At 44.7% G+C, this 17,655-nt stretch overlaps 1 protein-coding gene across 15 annotated transcripts in view; it reads left to right on the plus strand.

Annotated features, from left to right (window-relative positions):
• Positions 1-17,655, plus strand: part of PHACTR1 (phosphatase and actin regulator 1) — a 588,779-nt gene that overhangs the window by 513,535 nt on the left and 57,589 nt on the right. For all 15 annotated transcript variants that reach the window (XM_012476554.3, XM_012476555.3, XM_012476558.3 and 12 more), the window contains 2 exons: positions 7,008-7,255; positions 9,236-9,392. In XM_012476554.3, coding sequence (XP_012331977.1) covers positions 7,008-7,255; positions 9,236-9,392 — 405 coding nt within the window. The remainder of the gene's footprint in view (positions 1-7,007; positions 7,256-9,235; positions 9,393-17,655) is intronic.

The raw sequence follows: 17,655 nt of genomic DNA on the forward strand, positions 1-17,655 counted from the left end.
TCAGTAGATCAGGTCCTGTAGTCTGATGGCCCAAATTCAATGTCTGCACCACTCTGGTTGTATGACCTTGGCCACTTGCCTTTATGTTTTCCTGTCTAAAATGGGAAGATCACAGTAGTACCTATCTCTTAGGATCCTTATGAGGCTCAAGTGAATCAATACATGGGACAGTGTGAGCATTTAGAAATGGTAACTTCCATCATCATCTGCAATAATCCAGTAAGGATGAACAAAGCCTCCATCTAGGAAGTTAGGATGAGATTCCCCACGTTTACCTGCGGTTTGAGAAGCTAGTTAGCCATTAGGAAGAGGGAGGGTGAACACAACCCATGTGCAATGAAATCTATTTGAATTCGAAACCAACTAAATGCTTAGTGACAGAGCATTTTGACGTGAATGGTCTGCAATTGATTTTATTACATGAGTCAGCAATTCCTCGGGGAGGTTGACAGGTCCTCTGGAAGATGAGACTCTCTCAGGCCACTGAGTGTCATTCGGTAAATCACTGATCTGGGCAACAGAATGAGAAAAGCTGTTTCAGTCAAGCGTCAGCCTGGAACTCTTGCATTCATGGGGTAACAGCTCAGGAACTGAAAGCAGGAGTGCAAGTAGCTGACTAAGTAGACCCCAAGAATGGTGGTGCAGCCCCCAGAATTGCCAGCCTCAGACCTGACAAGTCGGGAACTCACATGAGAGGATCTGGACAGTTCATCATTCAGTGAATGCTGCAGATTCCTGATAATTAATATGTAAGTGGCTTTTGAAGAGATTCACGTGGTACCGTGCTGAGAATGCAGCAAGTAGCAAAGCCTCTGTGGATGCTCTAGGCCAGTGGCTTCTAATCTGGGATGATTTTTGTCCCCCCAGAGGACATTTGGCAATGTCTAAAGATTGTTTTGGTTGTCACAGTTGGAGGAAGTGCTGCTGGCATCCGCTGGGTAGAGGCCGGGGGTGCTGCTAAACAGCCCTCAAAGCAATGAATTGTCTGGCCCAAACTGTCAGTCATGTCTGTGTTGAAAAAGCCTGGTCTAGACCAACATTTCACCAGAACGTGATATCTGCATCATTGGTGGTAGAGAAAATGAATTTAGGACAACCTTTCATTAGTTGTAATATTTTACTGGCTATTGTATGTACTTATATCAATATTGAAAATATATGATTATAAATATGAAAATGTATCTTATGTTGTAAACCTGTATGATTTACATATAAAACCTGTTATTACAAAGATACCATTTGCTTAGGATGAAGTTACGATAATGTTTAAATTTTTTTTAAAGTACTGTACTGACTTTAAAAATTACAAAGTAGATAATAATGTAAATGGACTTCAAAGATGCCATATACAAAAAGTGAAGGAGGTGGGAGTATATTCGAAGTTTAGGAAACATTGGTTCAGATCACGGCTCAGAAAGCTTTCTGTAAAGAACCAGATACATAGTAAATACTTTCAGCTGTGCTGCAGCTACTCCACTCTGCTATTTTGGTGCAAAGGCAGCCACGATGATCGGTGAATGAATGGGTTCCCCACCCCACCCCCACCAAACACCCTGAGGGTTAAGCTTAGTGCCTCAGGTGTGGCCTGGTCAAGGCAGGGTGGAACACGATTACCTACCCCAGTTAGCAAGACTTAAAATACTTATAAAGTAACGATGCCCGTTTTTCTTTTTCTTTTCTTTTTTCTTTTTTTTTTTTTGAGTTGGAGTCTCACTCTGTTGCCAGGTCTGGAGTGTAGTGGTGTGATCTTAGCTCACTGCAACCTCCACCTCCTGGGTTCAAGCAACTCTCCTGCCTCAGCTTTCTGAGTAGCTGAGATTACAGACACCCACCACTATGCCCAGCTAATTTTTTGTATTTTTAGTAGAGATGGGGTTTCACCATGTTAGCCAGGCTGGCCTTGAACTCCTGACCTTGTGATTCACCTGCCTCAGCCTCCCAAAGTGCTGAGATCACAGGCATGAGCCACCTAGCCCAGCCAATGTCCATTTTTCACACACGTTTTTGACAAAACATGATCTTTCCTCCATCTTGCATGGGTACATTTAGTGGGGTTTGGGTTTTATCAAAGGACACAATATCATAAGTATCATAGCTCAACTTTTGCATACCGAATTTGTAATAGAGTGGGTTCAAATTTCAAGTCCTTCGTTTACCAGCTGTGTCCTTGTGGGCCTATTCATTACCCCCTCAGAGCTTCAATTTCCTGCTTCATAAAATGGGGAGAATAGCACCTGACCTGTACAGTTGTTGGAAAGGTGAAATGCAACACTGTGTGTGAAAATTACACATTTAGTAAATGTTCTCTATTCACTCTCCCTTCTTCTGTCCTTCAATTCTTCCACTTATTCAATGAGGATGCCCTTTTTGTCATTGCCATTGATAAAGATGCCAGCCAAGCCTAGGGCACCATATCCCTGCAGCACAGCACTAGATGCCTCCCTGCAAATTAAAAAACAATCCCTTAGTTAATACCTTTTGAACATGTTTTGTCAACTGCTTACAAAACATCTAAACATCAGTCATTGCAACCTGTATTTTTTTCATTCGGCTAAAGCAGTAGACAATTACTGAGGATCTACTTTGTGTCAGGCACGATACCAGGCACTAAGCATGGTAATAGGCACCAGATACAAGCAGAAGACATGGCTTCTGCCCCACGAGAAGCCTGCAGCCTTGGATGGTGAAGGGAAGATCATAAGCAAACAGATGATTAGGGTTTTCACACTTGAGGACTCTCCTATACACACAGGCAACGCATGGACTGAGACAAGTATTGAGAGAGGAATAGGAATGAATGAGGTGAAGATGGTTTAGGAACACATTCCAGGCCAAGAGCATTGAATGCACAGTTGGAAGTGATCAAGGGGTCAGTTGTTTGGAGACGGAAGGAAGGGGGAATGAGTTTGGGTTAATCATTTGGGCCAAATGATGGAGGCTGTGGCAAGCACATTACACTATGTTTAAGCTACTGTTTTCAGGCTAATGGTTTTCACCTTTCTTTTGGAATGAGAGCCTGTATTTAGAGCAGATCTTCTAGGTGATAACTGTATTATATAAAACTCGTGCTACAGACACCGACATTCTGCTGGGTGTCTGTCACCGGCGGGACAGAGGCCACGTTTCATAAGATGCTACATTTGAGTTGATTTGGTTCTTTGCCTTAAATAGTACAGTTCATGATGCGTTAACTGAATTTTCATTTGCATCACTCCTAGAGCAGCAGTTTTGTAGACTCGAGGGGCATTCAGAATTCTCATGGGTGAGGCTCTGAGATCTGAGTTTTAGAAAGTCGCTCCGAGAACTGTGGAGACTGGACTGAAACAGCCTGCTGTGAAACCACTTGGAAGGCTATGTCTGTCAATAACCAGTGAGGGTCTCGTTTGAGGCCGTGTCAACAGGCCACTTCACATGCACCAGCCCTACAAAAAAGGCATGATTTACCCAGTTTTGCAGTTAAGGGAGCCAAGACTCAGAGGTTAAGCAATTTGGCCGAGGTCAAGAAGAGAGTAAGTGGCAAAACAGGGACTCAGATCTGTCTTGACTCCCCAAAGTGAGGCCCCAAATTAACCTTCCCTGCCTGCTTCTTAGCTAACTCCTGTACTCTCCTTTCCTTTCTTGCTCTCCTGAGGTTCTCCATAGTTGCAAAAGGGGTGGGTTTCTCGGGGTATTTGTCTTCTCAGGACTCTTCCTGATACGTAGTTAGCATTCCATGGGTATTTATTAATAGAATTTTTAAAAATCCTTTTGGTGGATTCACCTAGCTTCCTGGAAAATACCTCCTTTGCTCTTGAGGAAAATTAGGCATTCAAGCACATGCTAGGGTTCACACGTCAGGAAGGTGAGCTGATTGGCCCCAGAGGTCTTTATCTGTTTCTCTAGTGCCCCAACGGGCAGTCACTGGCCACACAACCAATCCCTATTTGACAAACCCAGCAGCATAGTACCTGGTACCTTTCAAAGTAGCAGGCTGTCCTCCATTTAATCCCATCCTATGCAAGAAGGTCTCACGCTGCCCATGTATCTTTGAGAGACAGGAAACCACAGCCTCTTGCTGATCACACACTACCTATGAGGTGGCGTTTCTTATCTCCCTGTGCATTTTTCTCTCCTCTCTCTTCTTGAATCAACTTGGAGCCTTCTACCTTAAGGAACTCATGCTCTCTAGTTCCAACTCTTTTCCCTTAAAAGATTTTTCCCACCAAACAAGAATATCTATTGTCTGCTTTCATCCCCAGCTCCCGGCTGCCAAATCCCCAGCTCTGCGCCTTTATAGGAAACATTGCTAATTAAACTAGAAAGTGGAGAGAGGAAAAGGCAGGATTGGGGCAAAACATGAGCCATGGAATGACATTTTTTGCCCCTTCCATCCTTACTTCCTGTAATACCCAATGTGGAAATCCAAGCGCAGTTGGAATGGAGTAGCTGTCACTGATGAAAGAGCTGCTTTGCGGGGTGTGCAGCCAGTCCCCAGCCCCGCTTCCGTCACCCTTCGCCACCCTGGAGACCATCTGTCATGTACTTCACCCTCCTCCCATTGTCATCTCTATTAAATTAGGTGGGAAATGGACCGACGTAAACCACTAATGTCTAATAAGATGCTGCATTTTTGTAAATATGTGATTTAATCCTATTCAGTGGTTGGCTTTTTTTAAGTTGATTTAGTTCATTGCCTTGAACATCATAGTTCATAATGTGTTAACTAGATTTTTCCATTTGTATCACCGAAGAGTTATATGAAAAATACAAAGAGAAAAACAGCTCTTTGGAAACAATGGAAGAAAGGAAGTTAATTGAATTTACATTAGGCATAGCAATAATTTAAAGCATAATTGCAAGTTTCAAAGAAGAGGCATACATTCACATGTCATAAGTTAGGCTTCTTTTAGATAAAATATTCAAATGTGGAACTTACTGATATGTAATATAAGCTCATGCTCCATTTCCTTATGCATGTCAGACACTTTTGGATGGTAAAATGCATTGAGTTTCCTGTGTTTAGAAATTCCTTGAATGAAGGAAATTTATAAATTTCACTTCCAATTAATCTGAAAAAGAATTACAAAATTTAACTGTGGTTTCTGGCTTCATATTCTTATGATTCTTGCTAGATTTAATGCAAAGCCTTTCATAAAAAGGGTTCTAAGTTACTACATAATCCTCAGAGGATTAAGAAAATAACTATTTTCTTTGTTTTTGATGACAGGCATTTTCTAACTTTCCAACAACAAACTTCTATAGTTTTTTTTTTTTAAATGGAGTCTTACTCTTTCACCAGGCTGGAGTGCCGTGTCACGATCTCAGCTCACTGCAACCTCTGCCTCCCAAGTTCAAGTGATTCTCCTGCCTCAGCTTCCTGAATAGCTGAGATTACAGGCGCATGTCACCACACCCAGCTAATTTTTGTATTTTTAGTAGAGATGGGATTTTACCATGTTGGCCAGGATGGTCTCGATCTCTTGATCTCATGGTCCACCTGCCTTGGCCTCCCAAAGTGCTGGGATTACAGGTGTGAGCCATCACGCCCAGCTGTATAGCTTTGTTAATTAAAAACATATTTGATCAAAGTTGGTCCAACTTAAGAGATAGAACCAAAAACATCATCCTGGTTGCTTCTTAGAAAATTGACCTGCAAAATATCCAGACTGGTATTACCTGTGGCTCCCTGTGGGAGAGGACTTTCTCTAGGTCATCGCTGACAATGTCATGCATGGGTCTCCGGCCTTTGGTCCATCACTGTCTTCCCTTTCTCAGCATCTCCAGCCAAAGCATTTTAAATAGTCTATCACAACTGGATAAAGAAAACGTGGCACATATACACCATGGAATACTGTGCAGCCATAAAAAAGGATGAGTTCATGCCCTTTGCAGGGACATGGATGAAACTGGAAACCATCATTCTCAGCAAACTGACACAAGAACAGAAAACCAAACACCGCATGTTCTCACTCATAAGTGGGTGTTGAACAATGAAAACACACGGACACAGGGAGGGCAACATCACACACCAGGGCCTAGGGGGTGGGGGGAACAGGGAGGGATAGCATTAGGAGAAATACCTAATGTAGATAAGGGGGCGATGGATGCAGCAAACCACCACTATGGCACATGTATACCTATGTAACAAACCTGCATGATCTACACACGTATCCCAGAGCTTAAAGTATAATAAATTAAAAATAGTCTATCACACATTCAGTTGCCCTCTGTAGCTTTAGAAAACTAGAACCCCAATTATTATCTTTCTTTCCTGAATAACTTCACTATCAAATTAATCCTTTGCCCTTATTTTTAATTTTTTTAAATTATGGTAAATACAGATAACATAAAATTTACCATCTTAACCATTCTAAAGCATTCAGTTCAATGGCATTAAATACGTTCACATTGTTGTGCAAACATCACCACCACCCACAAGGAGTTGGAATTATTATTTTCTATCCCACGCCCCTATTCCCATCAGGAAACCATGCCATCTTAAAATGATTCCCTGTAAGATGAGCAGTGGGACTTTACTTGCCCAGTAGACCCTTTGTCTCTTAGGGTCTACTGGGCAAGTTTATTAACTATTAAAATTAACTGGGCACAGTGGCATGCACCTGTAGTCCCAGCTATTTGGGAGGCTAAGGTAGGAGGACCCCTTGAGCCCAGGAGGTCGAGGCTGCAGTGAGCTATAATTGTTATACTGCACTCCAGTCTGAGCAACAGAATGAGATCCTTCTTTAAAAAAAAAAAATGAGATAGGCAAAAATATGTATTTGTGGACTGAATTCAGCCCAATGACTCCATCTCTGTCTTGGGCCACCTGTTTTAAACCTTGGACCTGGGTGGTGTATTTTACGCTATTTATAATATATTCATGAAGTCTGTGTGCATGTACTGCACATGCCAACTATGTTTTAAAATGGTTTAAAACCGAGGGCAACCGGGTTTTAAAATGGTTCTGATGCATTTACATAGCATGTTAACCAAAATGAATTTCCTCTTTCCTCCTTGTCTTTAAACAGCTCTGAGCAGCGGGTCCCCTGTTCCACTTCTTACCACAGCTCTGGGTTGCACTCGGGTGACGGGGTCACCAAAGCAGGACCTATGGGCCTTCCAGAAATAAGACAAGTGCCAACTGTTGTGATTGAATGTGATGACAATAAAGAAAATGTGCCTCACGAGTCAGACTACGAAGACTCTTCTTGCCTGTACACAAGAGAAGAGGAGGAAGAGGAGGAGGACGAAGACGATGACAGCTCATTATACACCAGTGCGTTCACCTTAACTCTTCACCAGGGGTGGGGAAGCATGCTGTTGTGGAAAGACAGCAGAGGGCAGACCCGGCACCCCAGCAGTTTGGGTTCTAATGCCCGCTCTGGTGTTGACTGGTCCTGGGTCATAGGGCAGCTCAGTCTACTTCTTGGGGCCTCAGTTCCTACATCAGTAGAGGAGATGGTAAATATCCTCTAAAGGCCCTCCTAGCTCTAAAAATTACAGGTGCAGGGCTTTGAAAAATGCCACCTCTTACCTCTTTAGATGGCTCTTTATTGCTTCCCTTGGGTTGCAAATTCCCCAATAAGAAAAAAAAGTTTAAAAAGCTTAAACATCTGTTCCCGTCAGGCAAACACTCAAATACTACCCACTGTGTATGCAACAAATTCACTTCTTAAGCATCAGCAACTTTAGAAGGCCTCAATTTAAATTTCTTATTTATGACCTTTAAAGGCACTAAGAGACAAGAGAAGAAATGAAGAAAGCAAAGTTCAAAACCTATCACTCTGGCCGTGAACAGTGAATAAATGTTAGTTACGTGAGTACAGCCTGATATTTGGCCAGTTTTTTAATAAATGAACTTGTGAGAATAGCAACCGTGCATCGAACATGTACCGTGTGCCCGACAATGGGCTAGGATCTTAATCTCTCACCTGCGTCTCACGGCAACCCTGAGGCATGGACATCATTGCCTCCATTTTACAGATAAGGGCAGAAAATGGAGAAGCAAGGCGCCAGCCCAGGGCCTCCCCTCTGCTAAGGGGCAACGCTGGGGTTTGATGCTGGCTCTATCACATTCCAAAGTTCATGTTCTAAAACCAGCAGAGGAAAAAACAAGAAAAGCACTACTCTAAAACCCAAAGGCACCCCCAGACTTCTTGCCCGCTGGTGTTTTCTCTTGCTCCCTACTTACCAGGCTTCAAATAGCTGGTTCCGTGTGAGACCTGGTGAGCTGTTGAAGGGATCCAGGTGATGTCGAGGAAGGAACCACACAGGGCAGCAAACACCTCAATGACCCATGAGTGGAAGGAGCACCTGCTCAGCCTGCTGTTTAGCATCCAGAGAATTGAATGTTTCATACCGGGGTTCCTCAGCCTCGCCACTCCCAGCATTCAGGACCAGATAACTCTTTGGTGTGGAGCTTTCCTGGGCACTCTGATGTCTACAGGCATCCCTGGCCTCTGTCCACTAGATGCCAGTAGCACCCTCTGCCTGCCACCTTAGTTTTGACAACCAGAAATGCCTTGATATTTTGCCAGGTGTCCCCTGGGGAGCAAAATCACCGCTGGTTGAGAACCACTGATTTATACCAGATGTAGGGAAGCCCTGCCTCTGCTGCTCAGAAATGCTGGGGTTAAAAAGAAAAACACCCCAGGATATTGCCTGTTTCAAAGCCCTCACCTCCACTCCCACCCCCAACCAGCCCCACTTTGTCCGCCTACTTTTATTCTCCTCCACGTGCCCCCAGCTCCAATGTAGTTGATCTTTTCTGTCTCTTGAGGTTTCTGGTGTAGCCTTCACCACTGCACTTTTGCAGACACAGATCCCCGCCCACCTGCTGCCCGTTGGACTCTCATCTCTGCCTCAGGTGTCAGCCTCTCCTCGTGAAACCTCCCCTAGTTGCTAAAGGCCTCTGTCCTGTCTCCCCCTCTGCAATCTGCTGCAACCCATGGCCAGTCCTGCCCTCCTTTGTGACGTTGTCTGCATGCTGGGTGTTCCTGGAGAGCAGGGACCCAATCACAGGCTCCCCGTGTGGTCTCCATGTGTCCCACACAGTACTAGGGGTAGAGTGTGTGGCAATGGCAGGAACTCTAGGAACTGAGGCCTTAACCACTCTCAGGTGTTAAAGCCTTGATGACTTCCTTCCTGCCGTGTATCTTATGGTCCAGGTTGGCCGTGTGTGTGTGTGTGTGTGTGTGTGTGTGTCAGGCAGGCAGATGTGTGTCAGTCTTAAGGGACTCATTTCTCTCTCTTGCAGGCTCCCTGGCCATGAAGGTCTGCAGGAAGGACTCCTTAGCCATCAAACTCAGCAACAGGCCCTCCAAGCGAGAGCTGGAAGAAAAGAACATCCTTCCCAGGCAGACGGATGAGGAGCGGCTGGAGCTGAGGCAACAGATTGGCACCAAGCTCACCAGGTAGGACAGCAGCACCCTCTGCCTCCCTGGCAGTGGGCCTTTAGCTCTCCAGATTCTAGCAAAAGAATTCAGTCTCAGCTGGGTGCAGTGGTTCATGCCAGTAATCCCAGCACTTTGGGAGGCCAAGGCAGATGGATCACCTGAGGTTAGGAGTTCAAGACCAGCCTGGCCAACATGGCAAAACCCCGTCTCTACTAAAAATACAAAAATTAGCTGGGCGTGGTGCTGTGTGCCTGTAATCCCAGCTACTCAGGAGGCTGAGGCAGGGAGAATCGCTTGAACCAGGAGGCATAGGTTGCAATGAGCAGAGATCATGCCATTGTACTCTAGCCTGGATGGTAGTGCAAGAGTCTGTCTAAAAAAAGAAAAAAAAAGAAGAGACAATGGAAAATATCCCATGTTGTCTCCAAGGTTGTTTCTATAGTGCCCTCTCCTTCATTTAGCCAAATCTTGGAAAACTTACTTGACTCAAGGTTCAGGGAGAAACTGAGAGGCAGGTTTTCAGGGAGAACAGTCATCTATAGAAAAGCCTCCATCATCTAGCGAGGCATGGTGGCTCACACCTGTAGTCCTAACACATTGGGTGGCTGAGGCAGGAGATTGTTTCAGCCCAGGAGTTCAAGACCAGCCTGAGCAACAAAGCAAGACCTCGTCTCTACACAAAATCAAAAATTAGCTAGATGTGGTGGCACATGCCTGTGGTCCCAGCTACATGGGAGGTTGAGGCAGGAGGATGGCTTGAGCCCAGGAGGTCAAGGCTGCAGTGAGCCATCATTGTGCCACCACACTCCAGCCCAGGTGACAGAGTGAAACCCTATCTCAAAAAATGAACGAGAGAGAGAGAAGAAAAGAAAAGAAAAGAGAAAGACCTCCATCAAGTAATAGAATTGAGGACCTATGGAAAGATAAGGTACAGTTTGATTAAGCACAAAGCAATAAGATAACACACTCTCTGCTATATGGTTAAGTGGTTGGTAGTGATGCCTCATTACTCCACTGGGACTGTTTTTGAGTGATTGCCCTTTACATATGGATATTACAGACATAGGCATAGCTTTATGTTATATTAAGATATTAACCATCTATGTATCTATTTGTAATCGTGGGCATGTTTATTTGACATTAGGTAACCTTTGTTGAGTACTTATTATTTGCCACCATTCTCTGAACATTTTACATGTATTAAATCATTTCTCTTTGAGCCTCTCTGTAAGATACACGTTTGTATACCCATTTTACAGATGAGAACACCAGGCATAGAGAACTTTGATTATCTTGCATAATGTCACACAGCACAGCTCTAGAATTCTCTCTTGAGCCCTTTACACCAGACACTGTGGTGTCTGGTGAGTGTCTAGACATAATGCGTGGAAGTCTACCAGGGCTTAATTCTGACTCTCCCTCTTCCTAGCTGTATGGCCTTAAGTAAATCACTTACTCTCCTTACCTGTGTTTCTGTGTATATAAAACAGTGAGTTGTGAAAATTAAGCAAGTTAATAGATCTGGCCCATAGCAAGCAATCAGTTACCTGCTGTAACTATTGCCTTTGCATTGTGCAAGTGAAGAAGGTGGTTGTGTAGACATAGTCTAAGAGGTTGTGTAGACATAGGCCTCATCCAACAGTATGCCAGTATTCTTCCCTCCCACCTGATTTGTTTTGTTATTTAAGAACAGTTTTTTTTTTTTTTTTTTTTTTTGAGATGGTGTTTCACTCTTGTGGCCCACGCTGGAGTGCAATGGTGCAATCTTGGCTCACTGCAACCTCCACCACTCAGGTTCAAGCGATTCTTCTGCCAAGTAGCTGGGATTACAGGCACACACCACCATGCCTGGCTAATTTTTTTTGTTTTTTTTTTTTTTAGTAGAAATGGGGTTTCACCATGTTGGCAAGGCTGGTCTCAAACTCCTGACCTCAGGTGATCCACCTGCCTTGGCCTCCCAAAGTGCTGGGATTACAGGCATGAGCCACCGCACCTGGCCAGGACAGCTTCTTTTTCAAAATTAACTTGGTTTCCTCTTGGAGGATGTTATAATGGTACAGGGCTTTTGTAAAATGGTCAACACTGATGGATGACTGGACCTAGTGTTATGCAGTCTTTAGAGTCCTAGAAAACATCTAACCACCTGCCACACACACATACATACTTTCTCTCATTGACTGAAGTAACGTGGCCTTCTCCTTTAAATACCTCAGTGATAGTTACAGCTCTTGAGAGAGCCTGTCCCATTGCTGGAGAGCCTTATTGTTAAACATTCTTCCAATATTGGACTGAAATCTGTCCATGCCATTCCCAGTCACTGGTCTTATTCTATTTTTTCTGCACCCTCATGCCCCATAACATGGCATGCTTTGACATACTTGAAGACAATGATTCTAGCCTCCCCCATCTCTCTCAGGTTACATAGAATCAGATCTCAGTTCTGAGGGTGGTTGGGGTGGGTGGGTGTGGTTCTGGACTACTCCTGACCCAGCTTGTTCAAGTTCACATATTATCCTTCAGGGGATTAGGAAAAGAGAAGGAGCAGATCTTTTGTCATAGCTCCTTCCCTTCCCTTCCCATTCTGCCAGCTCTACTACAGTGCAGGCAGAGCCCCAGGTATGTGAGGGACAAATGATGATTTCTCTACAGATGGGAGTGAGATGCCAGAGCATCTGGCTGCCTGGGTGACCTCTTCTGTGGCAAGTATGAGAGCGAGATGGGAAGTGTGGGAAGTCGGCCTGTGAGGCTGGCTGCCTGCTTATTCGCTGTGAGGTCCTTGCACCTGGTTTAGACTAACACAGTAAAAAAGGGCACCATTGTCCCAAAGCATACTCCTAGAAATAGAATCCCAGCCTCCCCTGCCTGGATACATATCCACAAGCCACCACCACGACTGGCTGGCAAGGGCAGCCACAAAACCCAGAGGTGGGAAGAGACATAAACCATCCATGCCCTGAAAGAAATTTTGCATCTGAAATCTTATCCAGGTAAACCAGCCCTTTCCCAAATCTTCCTCTTAGAAGGATGCTTAAATACTGCTTGGAATTTGTAGCATCCACTGAAGGTTTACCACCATATACATTGTTCCCAGCCCTCTTTCATTACAGTTGATGGCAGATGTATTATTCAGTTCACTACAAGGAAGAAATATCTGAGACTGGGTAATTTATAAAGAAAAGAGGTTTAATTGACTCACAGTTTCGCATATCTGGGGAGGTCTCAGGAAACGTACAATCATGCAGGAGGCACCTCTTCACAGGGTGGCAGGAGAGAGAATGAGTGCAAGCAGAGGAAATACCAGACGCTTATACAACCATCAGATCTTGCGAGACCCACTTATTATCTCGAGAACAGCGTGAGGGAAACTGCCCCCATGATTCAGTTACCTCCGCCTGGTCCCGCCCTTGACACATGGGGATTGTGGAGATTACAATTCAAGGTGAGATTTGGGTGGGGACACAGAAGCAAGCCTTAGCAGGAGACACATCAACTAGGGACAGAAAGACCAAGTGGAGAAGGCAGCATATTCAAGGCATCGAGACGGTCTGCGGCCTTCCTCTGAACCCACTTTGTCCTTTACTCTTTCAACTAGGGAGTTTCTTTCTTTGTGGTAAGACCCTTGGAAGCTCTAGCCAGAGTGCAGGGACTGTACCTAAAGGAGAGACAGGAATGCATAGCAAATTGCCAAAGTTGTACAGAGCTCAGCACATCAGGCAGATAGGCCATATCTATGCCTCAGGGTCATCCTTAAGGTAGCATAACCATTGATGCATACCCAAAGAGTTTTGGGGACTATTCCCTTTAGAGCTGAGAGCTCAACTGTGTGCTTCCAGCCACCCATTCATCCTGAAGCCAGGGAAGAATGAAGGGGAAATCTGAGAACCAGAAAGTGATTGTGGTAGAGAGCGAGCTACTCTGGAGTCAGGAGTGTGGGTTCTAGTTTTGAGTCTGTCATTTCCTAAATAGTCATTTGCCCTAGTGGCATGAGACTAGGTCATCTGATTAGTGTGTGCAAAATGTGTGCTTTATGATCACAAAAAGTAACTAAAAGAATGTTGAAGTGTGCTGTAGAGTTGGTATTTCGGAAGCTACATGGCTGCAGCATTCTCTGGTTATTAATGTACTGGAAATCTTAAGCTCTTTGAAAATCATGTGGCCAAGCCTGTGGTCCTCAATAGAGTAAGCAAGATAGAAAACATAATTTTAGCCTGACAGTTCCAGTAACGTAAGAGGAGAAAAAAAGACCACAGTGTGCAACATTCCAAGAATAATCAGTGGGAGACAGAAACACCAAGTAAAATGATGTCAACTTCTGCAGAACCTCCCAGCATTAAGGCGGAGTTTCTACATAAAAATGCCAAAATTACTGTGTTTCCAAAAATGTTTACTTGTTGAGGCTATTGGGCAGACTCATACTAAGTCTCAGTCAGCAAGTCAGCTGGATTTTCTTTTCTTTTTTCTTTTTTTTTTTCTTTTTGAGACAGAGTCTCGCTCTGTTGTTGCCCAGGCTGGAGTGCAGTGGTGCAATCTCGGCTCACTGCAACCTCCATCTTTCAGGTTCAAGTGATTCTCCTGTCTCAGCCTCCCAAGTATCTGGGATTACAGGTGCCTGCCACCACACCCAGCTAATTTTTGTATTTTTAGTAGAGACAAAGTTTCACCATGTTGGTCAGGCTGACCTCATGATCCACCCACCTCAGCCTCCCAAAGTGCTGGGATTACAGGTGTGAGCCACCGCGCCCAGTCATCTGGATTTTTTTAGTAAATAACTCTTTCAGTCAACTGCCATTTGAGTTGTGTGGACTGCCCTAGCTACATGAATGTTGGTCAGCAGGGTTCATGTGGCTCCTCCTCCTCATGTATACAGACTTCAGACTTCAGGATGACAGAGGACCAAGGGGTGGTGAATGATGCCATCCACTGGGGTGACTGGCGAAAACAGTAGAGTTTCTATTTACATTCATTTCATGTCATCCTTTTTAACATGGTTATTTGTGCCTGGATTGTAATGTGCAGGGTGTATCATTGCAGGAGTACGTGTATATTACACATAAAGAAATGGTACATATGGGGACATGTGCTTAGATTCGTGTTGATGAAGTTCTTATAGAGTCCCCTGGTCTGAGGGTCCCTTCTCAGTGCTACGTGAGCAGCACTTTGCACCTCCAGTGGACACACACAGACCTCAGGGCAGTCCCTCGCCACACCTACCCCACCATGAGAAACCATTCTGCATTCTCTCTAGATCTCCTCTTGGGGTTCCACATCCTGAACCCTAGGGCGTGGCCTGACTATGGGATCTCAGCCATCAGATCCACTGCTAGTTCTGTTCATTTACCAAGCTTTTTATTCCCACAAGAGTGATGTTCCCTCACAGCTCCATTTTGTTTATTTGAAATAGAATTGAACATACTGCCCCCAAAAAGTCAGTATTAAAAAAAATTAGACACGAAGCCATGCTTCTCAAAGTTTATAGTTAGGGTGCCATGCCAGGGTGACCTCGTGATCAGTCAGAGCCAGCATGTTCTGGCCTTTCTCCACGTTCCAGCCTGTGGCACTGACTGATTGGTGAGGTGAAACCCCTAGGGGTTGGAGCTTAGGATCACTAGGAATGGGTTGTTCTGGAACTAAAGAGAAACCTGATGTCTAACAAGCCATGCTTTTGATTCTGAAACATCCTATAAAAAGTGGGTCATTCAGTAAGTTGCTAGGGCTACTCATTTTTAAAGGAAGGACTAAGACTCCAAAACATGACCTGTTTGTGGTCAGTCAACAGTCAGCGTACTTGGGACCTCACCTAGGGAACAGCCAGCTCTTCAGACCCAACAAAGAGGCTCGGCTGGCCCAGTCCTCTCCTACTGAGGTCCTCTGCCCTCACCAGTACCCTGTCTGTTGTTTGGATCAGATGAGCAAAAAATCCTGCAAAAAAATGGAAAATGCCTCAGCATATACACAGGAGTTTATCATCTAAAGTGAGCTCAGGAGTAAATGAGGATTTGGGCCGTCTACCTCCCTGACATACTCCTTCCCCTAAAATATCCCTTCACCCTTCAGATATCACCTTCCTACTCAGGAATGAACTATGAGCATTTTTATTTTTGCAGTCAGAGTTGACCAGAATTTTTTCATCACCTACGTTGGACCAGGCAGACCCCCCACTTCTAGTTGGATACATCTCTATGTAGAAGCTCTTGAAAGCCTGGCCACTTGGTTTGGGAAAGAGCATTTCTCCTTGTGACATCCTTTTCCTAAGCTAGACATAGCCAGTAATGCAGACCACTCACCTATGATTCTTCCCAATGATCAAAGGAAGATACTGACTTAATTTCAGCTACTTGGTGTATTCATTTGCTGGGGCTGCCGTAACAGAGTGCCATAAATCAAGTGCGTACACAACAGAAATGCATTGTCTCAGAGTTCTAGGGGCTGGAAGTCTGAGATCCAGGTGTCAGCAGAGTTGGTTCCTTCTGAGGGCTGCAAGGGAGCATCTGTTCTGGGCGTCTCTCCCAGCCTCTGGTATTTGCTGGGAGTTTTTGGCCTTTCTTGGCTGTGGTTGCATCACCTCAGTCTCTGCCTTCATCTCTGCATGATTCTCTCCCTATATGTGTATCTCTGTGTTCAGATTTCCCCTTTCTATAAGGACACCGGTTACACTGGATTAGGGCCCACCACCCCACCCTAATGACCTCGTTTTAACATGATTATCCCCATAAAGACCCTGTCTCAATAAGGGGACAGTCTGAGGTGCTGGGATTAGGATTTCAACCTAGAAGTTTTAGGAAGACAGAATTCAATCCATCACACTTGGAGAAGAGTCAAGTGGGTTTACCTAGAGAAGGGACCATGACCCCAAATGCATGTGGGGACAGACAGATACTGCACCGAAGTGAAGCTGATAGTGAGGAGATGAATAGGGAGTGCTGGGAACAGGGCCAAGATGAAAAGTCCACCCTTGCGTCAAGAGGCCATCGCCGTTCAGCTTCAACCCTGTTGTTTTGCAAAAAGGGAAGGACTAGTTTGTTAGCTCTTCTGAAGAAAAGAATCTGGATTTTTAAAATGAGAGTTTCCATTTTCGAGACCTTATAGGACTGGCACAGTGGCTCACGCCTATAATCCCAGAAATTTGGGAGGCCAGAGTGGAAGGATCACTTGAGTCCAGGTGTCTGAGCCCAGCCTGGGCAACACAGACCCCAGGTTGACAAAACAAATTCTTAAAAATTGAGGTTAGGTGTGGCAGCTCCCACATGTAATCCCAGCACTTTGGGAGGCCAAAGCAGGTGGATCACAAGATCAAGAGATCCTGGCCAACATGGTGAAACCCTGTCTCTACTAAAAATACAAAAATTAGCTGGGTGTGGTGTCGCACGCCTATAGTCCTAGCTACTTGGGAAACTGAGACTGGAGACTCACTTGAACCTGGAAGGCAGAGGTTTCAGTGAGCCGAGATCATGCCACTGCAATCCAGCCTGTCAACAGAGTGAGACTCTGTCTCAAAAAAAAAAAAAAAAAATTGGCACAGTGGCGTGCACCTGTAGTCCCAGCTACTTGGGAGGCTAAGGTAGGAGGATCCCTTGAGCCCCGGAGGTCAAGGCTGCAGTGAGCTATAATTGTGCCACTGCACTCCAGCCTGAGCAATAGAATGAGACCCTTTAAAAAAATGAGATAGGCAAATATACATATTTGTGGACTGAATTCAGCCCAATGACTCCATCTCAGTCCTGGGCCACCTGTTTTAAATCTTGGACGTGGATGGTGTAGTTTATTCTATTTATAGTATATTCAAGAAGTCTGTGTGCATGCGCTGCACATGCCAATGAGACAGGAATAGTAGGTGTGTTGTAAACGTAAATGTGAGCACGTGCATGTGTATATCAGTAGCAGTTTAAAACTAGCCTCTGTAGAATCCAAATTAGCTTGAATGTACAGTCATACATTGCTTAACAATGGGATTACTTTCTGAGAAATATGTCAGGCAATTTTGTCATTGTGTGACCCTCACGAAGTGTACTCACACACACCTAGATGGTAGAGCCTACTGCTCCCTAACTACAAACCTGTACGGGATGTTACTGTTACTGAATACGGCAGCAGTTGTAACATGGTGGTATGTGTGCATAGAAAAGGTGGAATAAAAATACAGTATTATAAGCTTATAGAACCACAGTCTCATATGCAGTCCATCATTAACCAGGAGGTTGCTATGAGGTGCGTGACTTATTTGTGTGGATTGTTAATCAGTACGCCATATTCTTAAAAATGAACACTTGTTCCAGATCTCTCG

Source organism: Aotus nancymaae, unplaced genomic scaffold (assembly GCF_030222135.1).
Source record: "Aotus nancymaae isolate 86718 unplaced genomic scaffold, 86718_ANA_hifiasm-v0.15.2.pri h1tg000051l, whole genome shotgun sequence".
Classification (NCBI taxonomy): domain Eukaryota; kingdom Metazoa; phylum Chordata; class Mammalia; order Primates; family Aotidae; genus Aotus; species Aotus nancymaae.